Consider the following 15,834-nt stretch of genomic DNA (forward strand, 5'->3'; position numbering starts at 1 on the left):
TGAAGACAGAACTCTCAAGCACAACTCGGGACGGAGATCCCGGAGTTGTCAGGGTCACCGGCAGACACAAAACCCCACCAAACCACCCGGCACCACCGCCGGGAGGGCACCGAGGGGAGACCCTGGGCTGCCTTTGGCGCTACCCAAACCCAGGGCGGGCACCGGAGGGATGAGAAGGGTGTCCGTCCCCCCCGCGCCGCCCCCCGGCAAAGCGGGTACCGGAGCGGGTACCGGCCCGGGCAGCTGGTCCCGGCGGCCGATCTGTTCTCCCCCCAGCCCCCGGTGCTACTCACGCCCGCAGCAGGAGCCCTCGCATCCGGAACGCGGATCCCAGGCGGCGCCGCAGCCGCTCCGGCTCCATGGCGGGCGGTTGGCGCCAAACGCGGCCGCGCCGCCCCCGGCCTGGCCCGGCCCCGGGGAGGGCGGAGGCTCCGGGACGGCCCCGCCGGGGCTCCGCCTGTGGAGGGAGGAACCGAGGGGCTGGGGGAGACACGGGCGGGAGCGCGCCCGCGGGAGGGCGGGGGAGGCCCGGGCCCGGTGCTTCCCGTTGTCCGACCTCCTGGAGGAAGGGATGGCTGCCACGTCCCCATAGAGTCATGGAATGGTTTGGGTTGGAAGGGACCTTAAAGATAATCTTTTCACCCCCCTGCCCTGGGCAGGGACACCTCCCACCAGACCAGGTTGCTCCAAGCTCCCTCCAACCTGGCCTTGAACCCCTCCAGGGATGGGGCAGCCACAGCTTCTCTGGCCAACCTGGGCCAGGCTCTCACCACCCTCACAGGCAACAATTTCTTCCCCAGATCTCATCTCCATCTCCCCTCTTCCAGTGTCAAACCCTTCCCCCCTCGTCCTATGGCTCCCCTCCCTGATCCAGAGTCCCTCCCCATCTCTCCTGGAGCCCCTTGAGGGACTGGAAGGGGCTCTCAGGTCTCCCTGGAGCCTTCTCTTCTCCAGGCTGAACCCCCCCAACTCTCTCAGCCTGTCCTCCCAGCAGAGGGGCTCCAGCCCTCCCAGCATCTCCGTGGCCTCCTCTGGCCCCGCTCCAACAGCTCCATGTCCTTCTGCTGGTGGTGGCCCCAGAGCTGGAGGCAGCACTGCAGGAGGGGTCGCCCACCCCAAGACCAGCACCCAGTTGTGCTGCCCACCAGGGTTAAGGTGCTTCTGTGAATTTCACAAGAAAAAAGCAACGTAACCGGGTGACAAATTTCTCAGGACACCTCTCCGCTGCCTGAGAGTTGAGTATGTGGTAAACTCTTAGTTCTCCAGTTCATCACTGCTCACATGCCAGCACTGTCAGATGGGGATCCCATCCAGATGGTTCCATCTCGGCCAACGAGCACACAATGCTCTCCATGGCTTTTTTTACACACAACCAGGAAACCACCATTACACACATTTTTTAGTTTTGTCCCTGGGGTGCTGAAGTGCCAGGAAAGAGCACGATGAATAAATACCCTGCGCCTCATACCGTTCCAGTCTTGTGGGGCCTTCTCTCCCGATGAAAAATGGCTGGTATTTCACTCAAACACTGAACCCCATCTCTCAAAGTACTGCTTTACTCCACAGAAGCTCACAAAGCAGCTCTGAAAGAAAGCTCCTTGATCAGAAGACTTGCAGAGATATAGAGATGGATAAAAAACATTGGCCTATTTTCTATAGTCCATTCTCAACATTGTAATTTATAATCCCTCCTCCTCATCTACTCTCTTTAAATGAAAACCCACCATCTGACAGGTCTCAGCTAGTTTGGCAGGAAGTATGATCCATTTTTTGTCTCAGGCAAGCAGCGAGGTGCAAATTATGAACCTGATCCTTACGTAAGTTCTTCTACTTGCTAAGATTACCACTTATTCTCCTTTGAAGAAAATCTGATTTTGACATTCAGCTTACATCTCACCTGAAAAAGGAAGGCACACCTGGAGAAGGAATGTACCCCTCATCTAAAAATAAACTCATGTTCTTTTAAGATATGACCAAACCGGGAATATAAAACACATCCCTGCAGCATCCTGCTGTATTGGGGGTTCTGTGAAGTTGCCTGGAGCCTCCCACCAGAGATATAAAAGTATTCCAGCATGAGCTGTAGGCTTCTGTTCCACCGAGCCATCTGTCTGGAGCTCAGGAAGCCACGCAGGAAGGGAGGTCATTCTCTACCTCTGCTCTGCCCTGCCCTGGGGAGGCCCCATCTGGAGCACTGGGACCAGTTCTGGGCTCCCCAGTTCCAGAAGGACAGGGAACTGCTGGAGAAGGTACAGCAGAGGGCTACTAAGATGATGAGGGGCCTGGAGCATCTCTCTCATGAGGAAAGGCTGAGGGACTTGGGTGTTTTTAGTCTGGAGAAGAGAAGGCTGAGGGGGGATCTGATCAACGCCTATAAATTCTTAAAGGGAGGGTGTCAGGAGGATGGGGCTAGTCTTTTTTCAGTGGTGCCCAGGGACAGGACAAGAGGAAATGGGCACAAACTTGAATATAAGAAGTTCCATCTCAACATGAGGAGGAACCTCTTTCCTGTGAGGGTGGCAGAGCCCTGGAAGAGGCTGCCCAGGGAGGTGGTGGAGTCTCCTTCTCTGGAGACATTCAAACCCCACCTGGACACGTTCCTGTGCAACCTGCTCTGTGTGGACCTGCTTTGGCAGGGGGTTGGACTAGATGATCTCCAGAGGTCCCTTCCAACCCCTTATCATGCTGTGTGACTCTGTGCCCAGCTCTTCGCCTCCACCAGCCGCCATGGCTTCATCAGACATTACCGTGCTTCAGTCCCCACACACATGTCTTGAGAGGGATCCAGCTGAGACAGCCGAATGGCTCACCATCAGACAGCACATCCACCTCATGCCAAAAGGGAATCAATAGGATTGTTTCCTTACACCAAGCACAATCGTCACATCTGTCACTCGCAAAATAATGGGCTGCTGACTTTACACTGTTCCTAAACTTCTTTCTGAGACATGACATTGCAGCTCTACCTGACTTATAGATCTATAGATAGTTTGCCTAATACCAGTGTTTTTTCTTAACTCTTCCAAGTGCTTATTCCTGTGTTTTAACCATCATCCCAATGCCTCATCATTACAGTTCTTCATTGTAATATTAGCAGTTATTGACAGGAATAATATCCTCACTCCTCGATCCAACAGAGGAAGTGCATGTCCCACTTTCACAGGAAAAATCCTTACAATTACTTTTTGGTGTCCTTTCATAAGATGCTGAAGTGCTCGTTTCTCACAAGCGCTATTCTGCTACTCTTTTTGAAGAGCTGAACCTGCTTTATTTTGAATTCCACTCATTCCAGCTGGATCCACAGTTCAGTGGGAACTCAACAGGTTGTTGATCTAACAGTGTAAGAGCTGGAAGGGCAGTGTAAGAGGCTATTGTTTTTCCCAGCCTGCTGTTAAAGGCTAGGCCAAATTATAGGAAAGACTATATAGTGGTGGGGATGACAGGAATAAAACTATTCTCAAATGAGAAGTGGAGATGATGGGAGATGGCCATCTCAAATGATGGGAGATGACCCATTGAGATCCCAACATCAGCTTTATTCTGTTAGTTACCTCTGGCTCAGCACTGGCCCCAACACACTGGTCCTGTTCAGCACCTCTGGTATTCTCCTCACATTCACCACACCACGGTATGTAGGTTCTTGCTTCATCTGCTTGCAGGCTGCAGGTTAGAGGACAACATTCATAGGATGTTCCTCTCTGGGGTCAACAGTTTGAACTCCTATACAATTGTAGTGGAGCATGTCCAGAGGAGGACAATGGAGCTGGTGAGGGGTCTGGAGCACAAGTCTTGTGAAGAGCAGCTGAGGGAACTGGGGGTGTTCAGCCTGGAGAAAAGGAGGCTGAGGGGAGACCTCCTCGCTCTCTCCAACTCCCTGAAAAGAAGGTGTAGCCAGGGGGGGTCGGTCTCTTCTCCCAAGGAACAGGCGATGGGACAAGAGGAAACGGCCTCAAGTTGCACCAGGGGAGGTTTAGGATGAATAATTGGAAAATTTCTTCACAGAAAGGGTTGTCAAGCCTTGGAATGGGCGGCTGCCCAGGGCAGTGGTGGAGTCACCATCCCTGGAGGTATTCAAAAGCCAGGCAGACATGGAGCTGAGGGGCAGGGGTTAGTGATAGTTTTGTCAATGTTGGGTTGATGGCTGGACTCAATGATCTGAAAGGTCCCTTCCAACCAAGGCGATCCAATGATTCTATGGTTGTTCCAATTAATATCATTTACTATTTCATAGCTGCTATTTCTGTCAAGAGCATAACCTGACTCGCCTTCAAAGTGAGTTCTGAGTGTTAAACCACCTCCATTATCAACACCCAGCTCTTCCTCCCCTTCTCGCGCTGGGTTTGTGTTTAGGAATCCGGTTTTCTGGGCTTTTTTCCTCCTCTCGTGCTCTTTATTCACAGGCTTCTCCATAATTTATTAGGCCTTCAATCTCACACTGTAACCTTCAGCCTGCCCCGCCGGGCAGGAGCCTGTACCCGCCCTCACAGGGCCCCTTCCCGGCACAGGACAAGGACAACCCCAGCCAGGTGTCCCCACACGGCCACCTCCGTGTCCCCCCCACTCCGGACCGCCCCGGTTTCAGCGGGAGGGCGGCGGGCACGGCGCCCGCCTCAACCCCCGGCCCCGCACGGGGAGGCGGCGGCGGCGGCGGGGCTGAGGGGAGGGTGACGCCCCACACTTTAAACCCTCCTCACTTCCCGTCCGCCTGAGGGGAGCGGCCGGCGGAGAGCCAGCCGCAGCCTCTCCCGGAGGAGGCGGTGGCGGGACGCGCAACACTGAGGCAGGCGAGCTGCTTCCTCCTCTTCCTCCTCCTCCTAAGATGGCGGCAGACTCTTCCGAGCAGTTCTGCGTGGCCGAGGAGCGGAGCGGCCACTGCGCCGTGGTGGACGGCAACTTTCTCTACGTGTGGGGGGGATACGTGGTAAGGCGGGAGGAAGCGGACGGAGGGCGCTGGGGGGGCGAGGACGAGACGGGGAGGGCGGCTGAGGGCGGGGTGGGGGGACACCACCACCACTACGACGACGACGACGACGGGGTAAGGCGGTCGGCGGGGCCGCACGGCGAGGAGCCGCGGGGCAGGGGGGAGTTGGGGGTGTGGGGGGTAATAGGTCTCGGCCGCCATGACCCACGTCCCCCCCCAACCGCCCCCTCAGCGGGCCGGGAGCCCAGCGCTGTTTACCTCAGCGCCGGCGCTGATTGGCTGGCGGGGCCGCGCGCCGCGCGGGGGCGGGCGTTTTAAATGGCGGCGGTGACAAACCCTGAGGAGAAGGGTGCGGAGAAACCCTCTTCCTCCGCTCTCCTCGCACATCTGTTTGTTCCCTTCATCTAAGCATAGTTTCTTCATGGCTGTCCCCTGCTCCCTTTTTGGCCGCCTCCATGGCGGAGCGCCTGTGGGGGAAGGGCTGGTGGAGCCGGTTTGCTTCCCCTGCGCTCTGGGAGCGCTTCCCTCGTCTCCCTTCCTCTGAGGGGTGACGGCTGTAATTTATACCTGTGTTTTTTTCCAGTGCGTAATTCGCGTTCTCGTTCTCAAGTCCCTGCATTTTTTACTTATTAGTAGCTGTATGTTTTCCTCCCACAGGAAGCGGTTCTGTCGCTTCAAAGACAAGCTGGTGACAGACTGAAACCAAATCTGCTTTTTTTTTGATCAAAAAATCAGTTCTAGCTCTGGCATAAGTAAATCCTTGTGACTCTAGATGAATTCACCCCGAAAGAAAACTATGGATGACACTACATTATACACCAGGTCATTTTATGCACAGTGTCTGTGCACATTGGCCCTAAAATGGGGAAAATAGCGCTGCTTGGTGTTAGTCCTGGCCTGGATCAGGTTGAAAACATGATTCTGTTGACATATTCTGTATTCTTCTATCTGTATTTTTCATGGGCTAAAGTAAACTTTCAAATCTGCATCGCTTGTTCCTTCTGAACTTAAGCAAAAAAATTCTAGTTGGGGGCTCCTGGATTTAAATTTGAAGATACATTCTGTGTTACGAGTGCGTGCAGTAGCAGAGGGAAGGACATTTCTAGGGCTCTCAGGTGGTTCTTTTTTTTAATTTTTTTTTTTTTTTTTTAATAACTAAAACCCTTGGACTTAAAAGGCAGGGTAGAGCTGGGCAGCTGGTGGGATTTGAGGAGTTGCTCTGCTCTCGACCTCCATTCGTTTGACCTGGGAAGGGTTGCGCTGCTGGTGACTACTGAAATACTGAGAATAAAACCCAGTTATTGTGTGCTGAAGTACAAACCCTCAGCTGTGGTAGGACTGGGGGCAGCAGGGGGGGCTTTCAAGCTAGACTTGCCTGATACCAAACTGTCACGATATGGAGGAACCCTCAGGAGCCTGTAAACTCTTCTCACAGCTTTTCTTCATTTTGGGGGGCTTTGGTAGGTAGAGTTCCTTGTGACTGTGAGTCGTGTAAGGATTTGAGCACATATTTTGTAGTGTCAAGAAGTCAGCCACCTTTAGAATAAGCATGTATTTAAATAATGTGAGTCATCTGCGGTGTACAGGAAGATTTAATGTCGTTTTCCGGCCTTAAACTCCATAATACCCTGTATAGCTATGCAACATCTAAATTGCTGGTAATACTTGGTGGTTCTCTATGCTTTGGTCTTTAGAAACTGAGGTTGGACTGGCTAGTGCAGTGTTTTCAAAGGTTTTTTAATAAGAATGGCCCAGTTAAAATGGATGAACTTTGCAAACATAGTTTTACATATTTATTTTTGGCGAGTGTTACGTAAATCATTGTTATTCTTTCAGCAGCACTTTAAGCAGGTAAATCATTTTACATGTTGATGATGGACTATTGCCCAGCTGACTTATTTTTGGCATCGGTGTATTTGCCCAGAGCTGGTTCTGTAGCAAACACTCGGCCTCTGACCCCTGCTGTATCTAGATTAAATTTGGGTTCTTCTGCACTTTGTGGAAGCTGCAAGCTGTGTGTAACTACCTATGAAAGGTACCTGGCAAGATACAATGTACCAAACATAGTGCCTAATGCCTGATTAACACCTTTCAAATTGAGAAGTAATAATAAAGTATAATTTAAAGGCAAAAAAAAAATTAAAGTAACTAAATTGTTAATAATTAAATTTCAGGTTTGTATTTAATTTCTTTTCTCCACAATCATTTAATTTTTATTTACTTTTTAAAATTTATTTACTGACTCTGGCTGCTTATTCCCTCACAGTCTTTCATTCTTTTTTCTAATACTAAGACAATAATTAATGGTGTAATTGTGACTCAGCCTAAGTGCTGCAGTTGCATTCTTTTGGGCTTCCTTCTCCTGTTTGTTAGTCTTCCTCATCATTATTGCCCAAATCATTTTTCTTTCTTACCTCTGTTTGGGAGTCTTTATAGATCTGTTTTCCAAAGAGGAGTTAATTTTCTCCTTCATTTTATAGCATAGGTTAAGTTCCTTTAACATTTGGTTCTTTCAGGTTCCTTCCTTCAGTCACTGCAAGTAACTGTTCTTTTTGTGCTTTCCAGTAACACTTTTCTCTGTATTTTTACATTATGCCAAAAGTTGCCTCCTAATTAAAAGTATCTCCCAAAACAAAAGATAATGAGTTTTACTTCAGGAGCTTCAAATCTGGTCTGGTTTATGTTGTTACACATCTTTCTTGGCAAAACGTTAAGTCAGTACATCTGTGCCTTTAATGAGTGGGCCTGAGGAATTAAGTTCCTTATTTTTTAAAATTAGTACTTTTTTTTCTGACTTCCTGCTTAGTTGTTGAGTTCTTTACTCATCTACGCAGCCTGGCCAAGTCTCGGTTTCTGGCAAAGATAAAAAGGGATCGTGGGGAAAAAAGCCCTTCAGGTGATGGAGAGCTCTTTTTTCCTTAAAGACCCCAAAAACCCCAAAGAACAGCATTAATATACTTTGATGCTTATCTTTGCTGTTCTGTATTTGGAGGTCGGAGGGCAAAATCTGTTCAGTGATCATGTCAGTGAACAAAAAAAAAATAATCCTTTAGTAACAGAGTTTTAATAGAGGAAGGAAGTGCCTTTGACAGACCCACTTAAGATTTTTAGTGTTTTTTAAATCCATGGTCATGTTCTGGGGCTGTTGTGCTACTTGTTAGTAGCAGTTGTGTATGTTCCTTAGCGACTTAATGGTTTGCTGTTTTCTTATTTTCAGGAACTGTATTATATTCATACTGCTTTTTGAGTATTAAAGCACTTCTCTTCCTACCTCTGATAAACCAAACTTATTTTTTTAATACTTTTCACACCTTACAGTGAGTCATTAAAGATGCTGTGAACAAGCAAGCTTGATGTCATCAGGAAATGCCAAGCACAGTATTTTTTAATGGCTTCAAAAAATGAAAAACATCCTTTTTCTGAACTTCTAGTATAGAATGTAAAATAGTAGCATTATTGAGCTGCCTGTTTAAAATTGTAATAGTCAGAGCTGTAATGCTGTGATATGACTTATGCTCTGGTAGATTATCTCCTTAAGATTATTCTGTGTTGCTAAGTAACGTGATTTGGTATTTCATTTTAAAACGTATGGTGTGTAATGCATAATTGATTTAACATTTGCAAATTCTTTTTGGTTTTAGTCCATTGAAGAAAATGAAGTTTATCTGCCTAATGATGAGCTCTGGATCTATGAAATGGATAGTGGATTATGGTAAGTTGCATAATTTATATTTAATTAATATATAATCTTTGCATAGATTACAATTAGCTGTGGTGAAAAGACTTCAGTTACGTGAGTTATTGGTTATGTTCCCTGGAGTTTAAATAGATGTTTAATGTAAAGAATGAAGAATAGATATATCTACTTGCAAATTAACTCTAGGAAATACATTAATTCCTTAAGTATAATTGTATTTTTCAAGAGAATGTCTGAATGGTTGTCTTAAGGCTCTGTTGTTAAAACAGGGGTGTTCTATTTGGGAATTTATTTTGGCTTAGTTTTCCATACGTTAACTTTTTGTTGAGAGGAATATCTAAACACTGAATATTTGGGTTCTTGATCTATTTATAATGATGTATTTTTTGTTATTACTTAGTTGTGTTCTGCGTGTATTTGCACAACTGATCTTGTACATCAGTAGCAATTTAGTCTTTACATTTTATATTGATTGTGTTTACATATCATATTAGGGGAGAGATAGCAAAGCCTCCTTTAAAAGTTTTCTGGTGGTTTCTATTACAAGAATTGCATTTAGTCTGGTAAAGTAGTGTCCATTTGGGCTTCTAGCTGTTTTCTGCCGGCTGTCGTTCCAGTCTTCCACCTGTTCATTTATTTCACTATATTATTTCACTATATTATTTCACTATATTATTTCACTATATTATTTCACTATATTATTTCACTATATTATTTCACTATTCAAAGATGCATTCCATACCCATATTCAAAGCAAGGACTTGGAGGGGGAAAAAGGGAGCAGGGTGAGCTCAGGAAGGTGTCTTACGGGGTGTATGAAATGCCACATCTGTGTGGGCAAGTCACTGACATGGAAAGCAGCAGTTTGCATGCAGTTGCCTGTGAAATCTTAGCAAATCTCTGTGGGTTTTTTTGGTTTGCTGCTCATTTCTTTGGGTGAAAGAGTTGGCTAAACTCAGTTTTCACCCCCGACGTCTCCATATCAGTGGTACCAGTATGGCTGTTTATATGGTCAGATGGGAAATTGGATCAGGAAAGCGATCTGGGTTAAAAATAACTTCTCTTTTTGGGGGGTTATTTTTAACCTGGATCCGTTCTTGGTCCCATTCAGTTTTACAGCACAAACAGTTGTGAGCAGCTGGGAGCGGGCGCCGTTTTCCGTAGGGACGGGTTATGCACGTCTCATCCACATCTGGTGACTGAGCCCATAAAAAGCTTTTCCTTTGAATGGCTGCCCCCGGATCTTTTAGGTTGGGATGAGGTCAAGCATCAGAACTTAAAGCTGTAAGAATTTTTGTCTTCTCTGTAGCCACCAGTGATAGAAAACAGAGGCTTCTGGTCTAGATGCAGATGTTACTGGTTTGTGAGATTAGCCAGGAAAAGGCTAGGAACTGCTGCTGAGGAACAGAGAACTCATTGATAAAACTTGGCATTATTGAATATTTTTTTATTATGCTAAATACAGTGCAAAATGCAGCTTTAGGAGTGGCATATTGATTACCAAACTTAGTGAGTACTTCTCACCTTTATTCCTACTTCTGCCTCAGTTTTCCGTTTGTAAAAATAACAGCAATACCATGTTCTCATTTCAGGAGTTTTTGGAATTAATAGTATTTCCAGGCTTTGAATAATTAGTGTTTCAGCTCTACTAGTAATCTTCTAATATGAGTTTCACCTCCAAAAAAAAATTGAGATGCCTCAAACGCATGCACAATATTAATGGGAAAGTCCTCTTACGCTGCAGGAGCCTGACTTAATGTATCAGCGATAGTTTCTAGTTGTGGCCAAAAACATTGCAATTGTATTTTTAGGTTTAAGTATAAAAATTATTAATTCCTGTAGCTTGGGTTTGTTAATTTTAGCAGGTTTGAAAGCAGTATTGTAAGACTTAATGTGTGTATTAAATTGCAGGACAATGCACCTAATGGAAGGAGAGTTACCCACCTCCATGTCTGGAAGCTGTGGGGCAAGCATTAATGGGAAGCTGTACATTTTTGGTGGATTTGATGATAAAGGATACAGTAATCGGGTATTGTATTCTTTTCTTTCATAACATACAGCATTTAAATGAAAAATAATTCTGACATTTTTTTGTCTGCTGTACTTTCCATTTGAATTAAGGAGAAATGTAAGGAAGAGCTTAATTTTGGTAGGCAAAGTGTAGTTTTAAAAGTATGACAAAAAACTCCATACGTTTTTGGGGGATTTTTCACAGAATCACAGCTTCAGAATGAGACCCAATACATTAAACTTTCTGTATTTATTTCTGAAAGCTGCCAGTGCTTTCCCACTTTCCCACTTGCTTTCTTTTTAAAATAAGTTGGAAGCCATAATTGAAACAGATCTCAGAATTTCACTTTTATTTTTGCTCTTTGATAGTGATTGCCTTTCTTATATAATCATTTAGTAATTAAAGTTAAAATGTGGCTGCCAGTTTCCCTCATTAGCTGAAGGCTGGAGTAGCAAAAATAGAGGAAATGAGCTGTTTTTATCATTTAGTATCAATAGTTCAGTCCTGGCTAGAAAGGAGCTGCAGTGGAGCCTGTAATCAGATCTTAGTACTTGCTTCACGAGCCTTGTTGATTTTTCTGGTTACCTAGTTAGGTTGGACAGAACTAGTTAGTGAACTAGTTAGAAATGAATGAAGAGCTGTTCATCTTGCAGAAGTTTTTTTGCAAGGCTTCAGTTGGCTTTGGAAGGAGCAGGTTATTAATATTCTGGTCTGGCTGATTAACAGCAAGGAAATGTGCTGCTAATTCTCAGGCTTCTTGTGTTCTCCTTGTGTATCACACTCTTCCTATATGTTGCTACATATTGTAAACTTCACTGACAGTTCCTTTTTTTTTAAAAAAAAAAAGGACATAGTGTATTCTGGGGGTGGTGGGATGTTCTTTTTGCTGGTGATTTGTGCTGGATTCTTTGACATCATTTATACTGAAAATGTTGTAATTTTTTTCTTTTAAGCTGTATTATGTTAATTTGCGAACAAAAAATGGAACCTATAGGTGGAAAAAAATCACAAATTTTAAAGGTCAACCTCCTACACCACGTGACAAGCTTTCCTGCTGGGTGTATAAGGACAGGTAACACATTAAGAATATTTAATATGTGTTAATTGCAGAGAGGAAGTACTGTAAAGTGAAGAGAACACAGGTTTGGGATTCAGGAAACTCTAATTCTTAGCTTGGCTTGCTGTGGGAATTTGTGTAACTCTTCTAACAACTTTCTACCAGAGTTTTCTCACATTTGAGCTGAATTTAGGGTAAGTATAAACCCACTTTAGGAGAGGGTTGGGAAATTCAGTGAAAGTTTCTGGAATGCTTTGAGACTTTAGATAAAGATCATTATGCATCTATCATGGTTTTAATTTTAACATAGGTTTAAAAACCAGTATGAAAATGACATTGTTTTTTGTTACATTATGTAAGCATAGAATTGTTAACCTGCAATAAAATATATTTGGTGTATTTTCAAGGATTTTAATAACATACAAATGCTGATAATTACAAAGGCATTTCAGTGAGTATCTTTTTTCAGTGAAAGTTTCTGGAATGCTTTGAGACTTTAGATAAAGATGGTTATGCATCTATCATGGTTTTAATTTTAACATAGGTTTAAAAACCAGTATGAAAATTACATTGGTTTTTGTTGCATTATGTAAGCATAGAATTGTTACCTGCAATAAAATATATTTGGTGTATTTTCAAGGATTTTAGTAACATACAAATGCTGATAATTACAAAGGCATTTCAGTGAGTATCTTTATTTTCTAAGAACCAAGTCAGCTTAGATACATGTTGTAAAAGTTACTGAGTGTATTTAGAAAAACTACTTATCTAAAAATAAATACTTTGGATTTTGTGTTTATTATGGAGAGTGTGTGGATCTTGTGGCATATGTGGTCACAAGAAAGTGACATATCAGTGATTTGTTATAAAAGTTACTGTAAACAAGTAAGAAAAGTATACACAGTGAACACTGTAAAATGTAAATGATTTTTCTGTTTCTGGATTTCACATCTAAAGAGGTTTTGCGTAAACTGTATAATGCCTCTCAGTTACTATATCTTGGTTTTGTAATTCTAATTTAACTGTGAGATACATGAAAGTAAATATATTTGAACAGGCTCTCCTTAGCTATCAAGATTATTCAAAACAAAGTTAATCTATTCAGAGTATCATGTGATCCGCATACAGAGAAAATTACCTATTTTAGGTGGCAGAGCTTAACCCTTTCATTTACCAGAAGTATTTGGGGACAAGCTACCCACCTTTACAGAAGTTTATCTTATTAAACTTTCACAAGCTGTGATTTTGCAGGTCAGGATGTCATGGTGTCTTGCACGATGCTTTCAGTAACTCTGTTTCCCCAGGAATGTCAGTCTGGAATGACCTTCACCGTCCCATCATTTCCTAAATTGCCTTCTCCCAAGATCACTAACAACTAGAGCAAATATCCTCAAAATGTTGAAGTTAAAACAAAACTTTAGGAATCATTACTTATGGATGGCCATTTCGTGGGTGGAATATTAGGCTGGGAGGTGTGTAATACTCGCGATATGTTCAGTAGTAAGTAGTTGAAAAACAAAAATGTCTTTATAAGCTGGAGAAAGTCTTTGTGGGTCACAGAGAGTCTGTGAGCTGAACCTTGGGAACATTTGTTGTGACGAGACGTATATGGAAAGCTAAGAAATACAGCAGGAGCTTAGGAATTTCAGTAGAAAAGGGTAGGATTTCTAGCATTTCACTGCCTTCTGTGCAATGTGTCGTTTTGAGACTCGTGTCTGAAAATATGACTGTGATAAATAAGCTTGTGGATGGAGGAGTAGAGGCTTCAAGGTATCTTAAACCTCCTTCCTTCCTTCCGTGGATTTCTGTCAGGCTTCTGGAGGAATCTAACTATTAACCTTCATTTCAGTAAGGTTTGCTGTGTAATTAGATGCTAGATGAAATATTTCAAGTTGTTTATATTATTCATAGTGCAGTAGGTAAACAAAAGTTTGAAATTAATTATGACAGTTAATTTATTTGAGTGTTATTTACAAAACAGCTAACTGAACATGCTTGTGTCCTTGCTTTTTTAGGCTAATATATTTTGGTGGTTATGGCTGTAGGAAGCATAATGAGCTGAGTGATTGTTTTGATGTCCATGATGCATTTTGGGTAAGAGATTTGTCACAATTCAGAGTGATTTGTCCTTCCTGATTGTCAAAACATGTTTTTTTTAATATACTATACTCAGTAAGGATGAAAAACCTGACTGATTTTTCTTTTATTTGTAGCATCAGCGGAAATGCAAATTAGAATCTTCTGGTTAGATTTGAAATTTCAGATATTACACATTGGGAGCAGTGGGTGTTCAGCCTATTCCAAGTACCCCGTTCTAGGCATGGAATGCAATTAAACAAAATGCTGTCAGAGCAGGAACAAAGGCACTTTTTTAAATCTGGAGACATATTTTAAATATGAAACCCCCAGAAAACTTTAGAATTTGTATCGTTGAAGTAAGAGAGGGAGTTTGTAGCTTCACAAGTCTAACTGACAAATATTGTTAGTTAGTTTCTTTAATTTGTTATCTGTTACTTTAAGATGCCTGAATTAGGTAGTTTCCTGTAATGATTTCTTACAGTTAATAGAAAGAAGGAAACTGATTAGAATGTTTAGTGACAGGAATTAATAAGAAATAGATATGCATTCGAGAGAGTATAGTTCCTTGCATCAAATGGTAAATATTGACTTACAGAAATGTATTACTGAGAAATAAATAGATTGTACAAAGTATGTTGCAGTAAAAATTAGAAGGTAGACTTTGTCTCCTGCAGTGACTGATGTGAAGCCCAAAGCCCATTTTCAAGTGTGTCATCAGCTCTAACATTCCTGGATGCTGTTGATCTTCAATTAGACTTGAGCCATTGAATCATTATTAAAAATATTAATGTTTGTTAATAAAATGCTATATTTTAGGGTTTTTTCTGTTTTGATAGATCACTTCTGGGTTTGTATCCTTTAATAAGCACAAAGATTTTAAACTAGAATAAACTTGGTTTTAATTTTTTCACTTCTTTTTTTTTTTTTTTTTAAGGAAGGACAAATATTCTGGGGATGGCATAATGATGTTCATGTTTTTGATACAACCACACAAACTTGGTCTCAGCCAGCAATTAGAGTGAGTGTTTTTCCAGTTTTGTCTTTTAATACAATTGGGATTTTACTGCGTTTTGAATAGTTAAATGTGCTCTAGAAATTGAGGTTGGGAGAAGTAATTTGAATATGCTTAGTATTGCTGGGGCTCATAACATTAAACAGGAGGCCACTCAGTGCCTCTGAAATGTGGAAAATTCAGGAATGAAAGGAATATTGTTTTCCCACAGGATGCTATTAGACTGGTGGTTTTGCTGTAATGGGGTTCTGTTGCAAAAAATATCATAAGCGTCAGAAAAGTATTAGAAATCTGAATACATTAGAAGATGGTACGTTATTCTGTATCTAGGGGATAGTTTTGAGATAAAGCTTTGTATTCAAGCTTCTATTCTTCAGCAAATATGCTATTTTAATAGTCTTCCAAAGGAGCAGGTATACTCACTTTCCCAGTAAAACAGTAATGCACACATTTGTATTTATTATATTAATATGATAGTATATTATAAAGGTTCATAACATCCTGGTGAGTTTACATAAGAAATCCGTAGAAGCAGCATATTGTAATGAGGGTCTGACAATATTTTATGGCCTTTATAGGAAGTTCTAAAATTCCTATAAAACTAAATGCAAAAAATGAAATTACCATTGAAAAGTAAAAGCCAATTTTGCTATCTTTATTTCTGATTTGCCCAGGGAATACTTTTTGGCATGTAGTTGTTGGATGTAACATCACATTTTAAGATGTGATTTCCAGAGATTTTTGTACCAGTTCCTGTTGGTTCACACTTTGGAAAAATAAAGCTGCACGGGATATATCAACAATAACTGATGTGTTACTGTAGTTTTATGCTTAGGAATTAAAGATAAATTGATTGAATTTCACTTAAGCAATGATAAATCAAATCAAGAGATGATATATTAAACATTAGCTACTGAGGGAACTCAATTAAAGCTGTCCTTGGCAAATATGTGTGTCTTCTAATGGCTGTGGAGACTTGGACATGACTACAAATTATTTCCTTTTGAAGTTGCAGTTCTGATGTAAGTTGGCCTTAATTTTGCAGTCTCTGTGGTAC

General features: G+C 42.6%; 1 protein-coding gene across 1 annotated transcript in view; it reads left to right on the plus strand.

Annotated features, from left to right (window-relative positions):
* The first annotated feature begins 4,571 nt into the window (after positions 1–4,571).
* Positions 4,572–15,834, plus strand: part of KLHDC1 (kelch domain containing 1) — a 45,921-nt gene continuing 34,658 nt past the window's right edge. Inside the window, exons 1-6 of the mRNA XM_014936788.1 lie at positions 4,572–4,921; positions 8,563–8,633; positions 10,530–10,647; positions 11,583–11,701; positions 13,702–13,780; positions 14,700–14,783. Of these exons, the coding sequence (XP_014792274.1) occupies positions 4,820–4,921; positions 8,563–8,633; positions 10,530–10,647; positions 11,583–11,701; positions 13,702–13,780; positions 14,700–14,783 (573 nt within the window). The 5' untranslated portion in view covers positions 4,572–4,819. The remainder of the gene's footprint in view (positions 4,922–8,562; positions 8,634–10,529; positions 10,648–11,582; positions 11,702–13,701; positions 13,781–14,699; positions 14,784–15,834) is intronic.

Source organism: Calidris pugnax, unplaced genomic scaffold (genome assembly GCF_001431845.1).
Source record: "Calidris pugnax isolate Ruff unplaced genomic scaffold, ASM143184v1 scaffold10, whole genome shotgun sequence".
Lineage (NCBI taxonomy): Eukaryota > Metazoa > Chordata > Aves > Charadriiformes > Scolopacidae > Calidris > Calidris pugnax.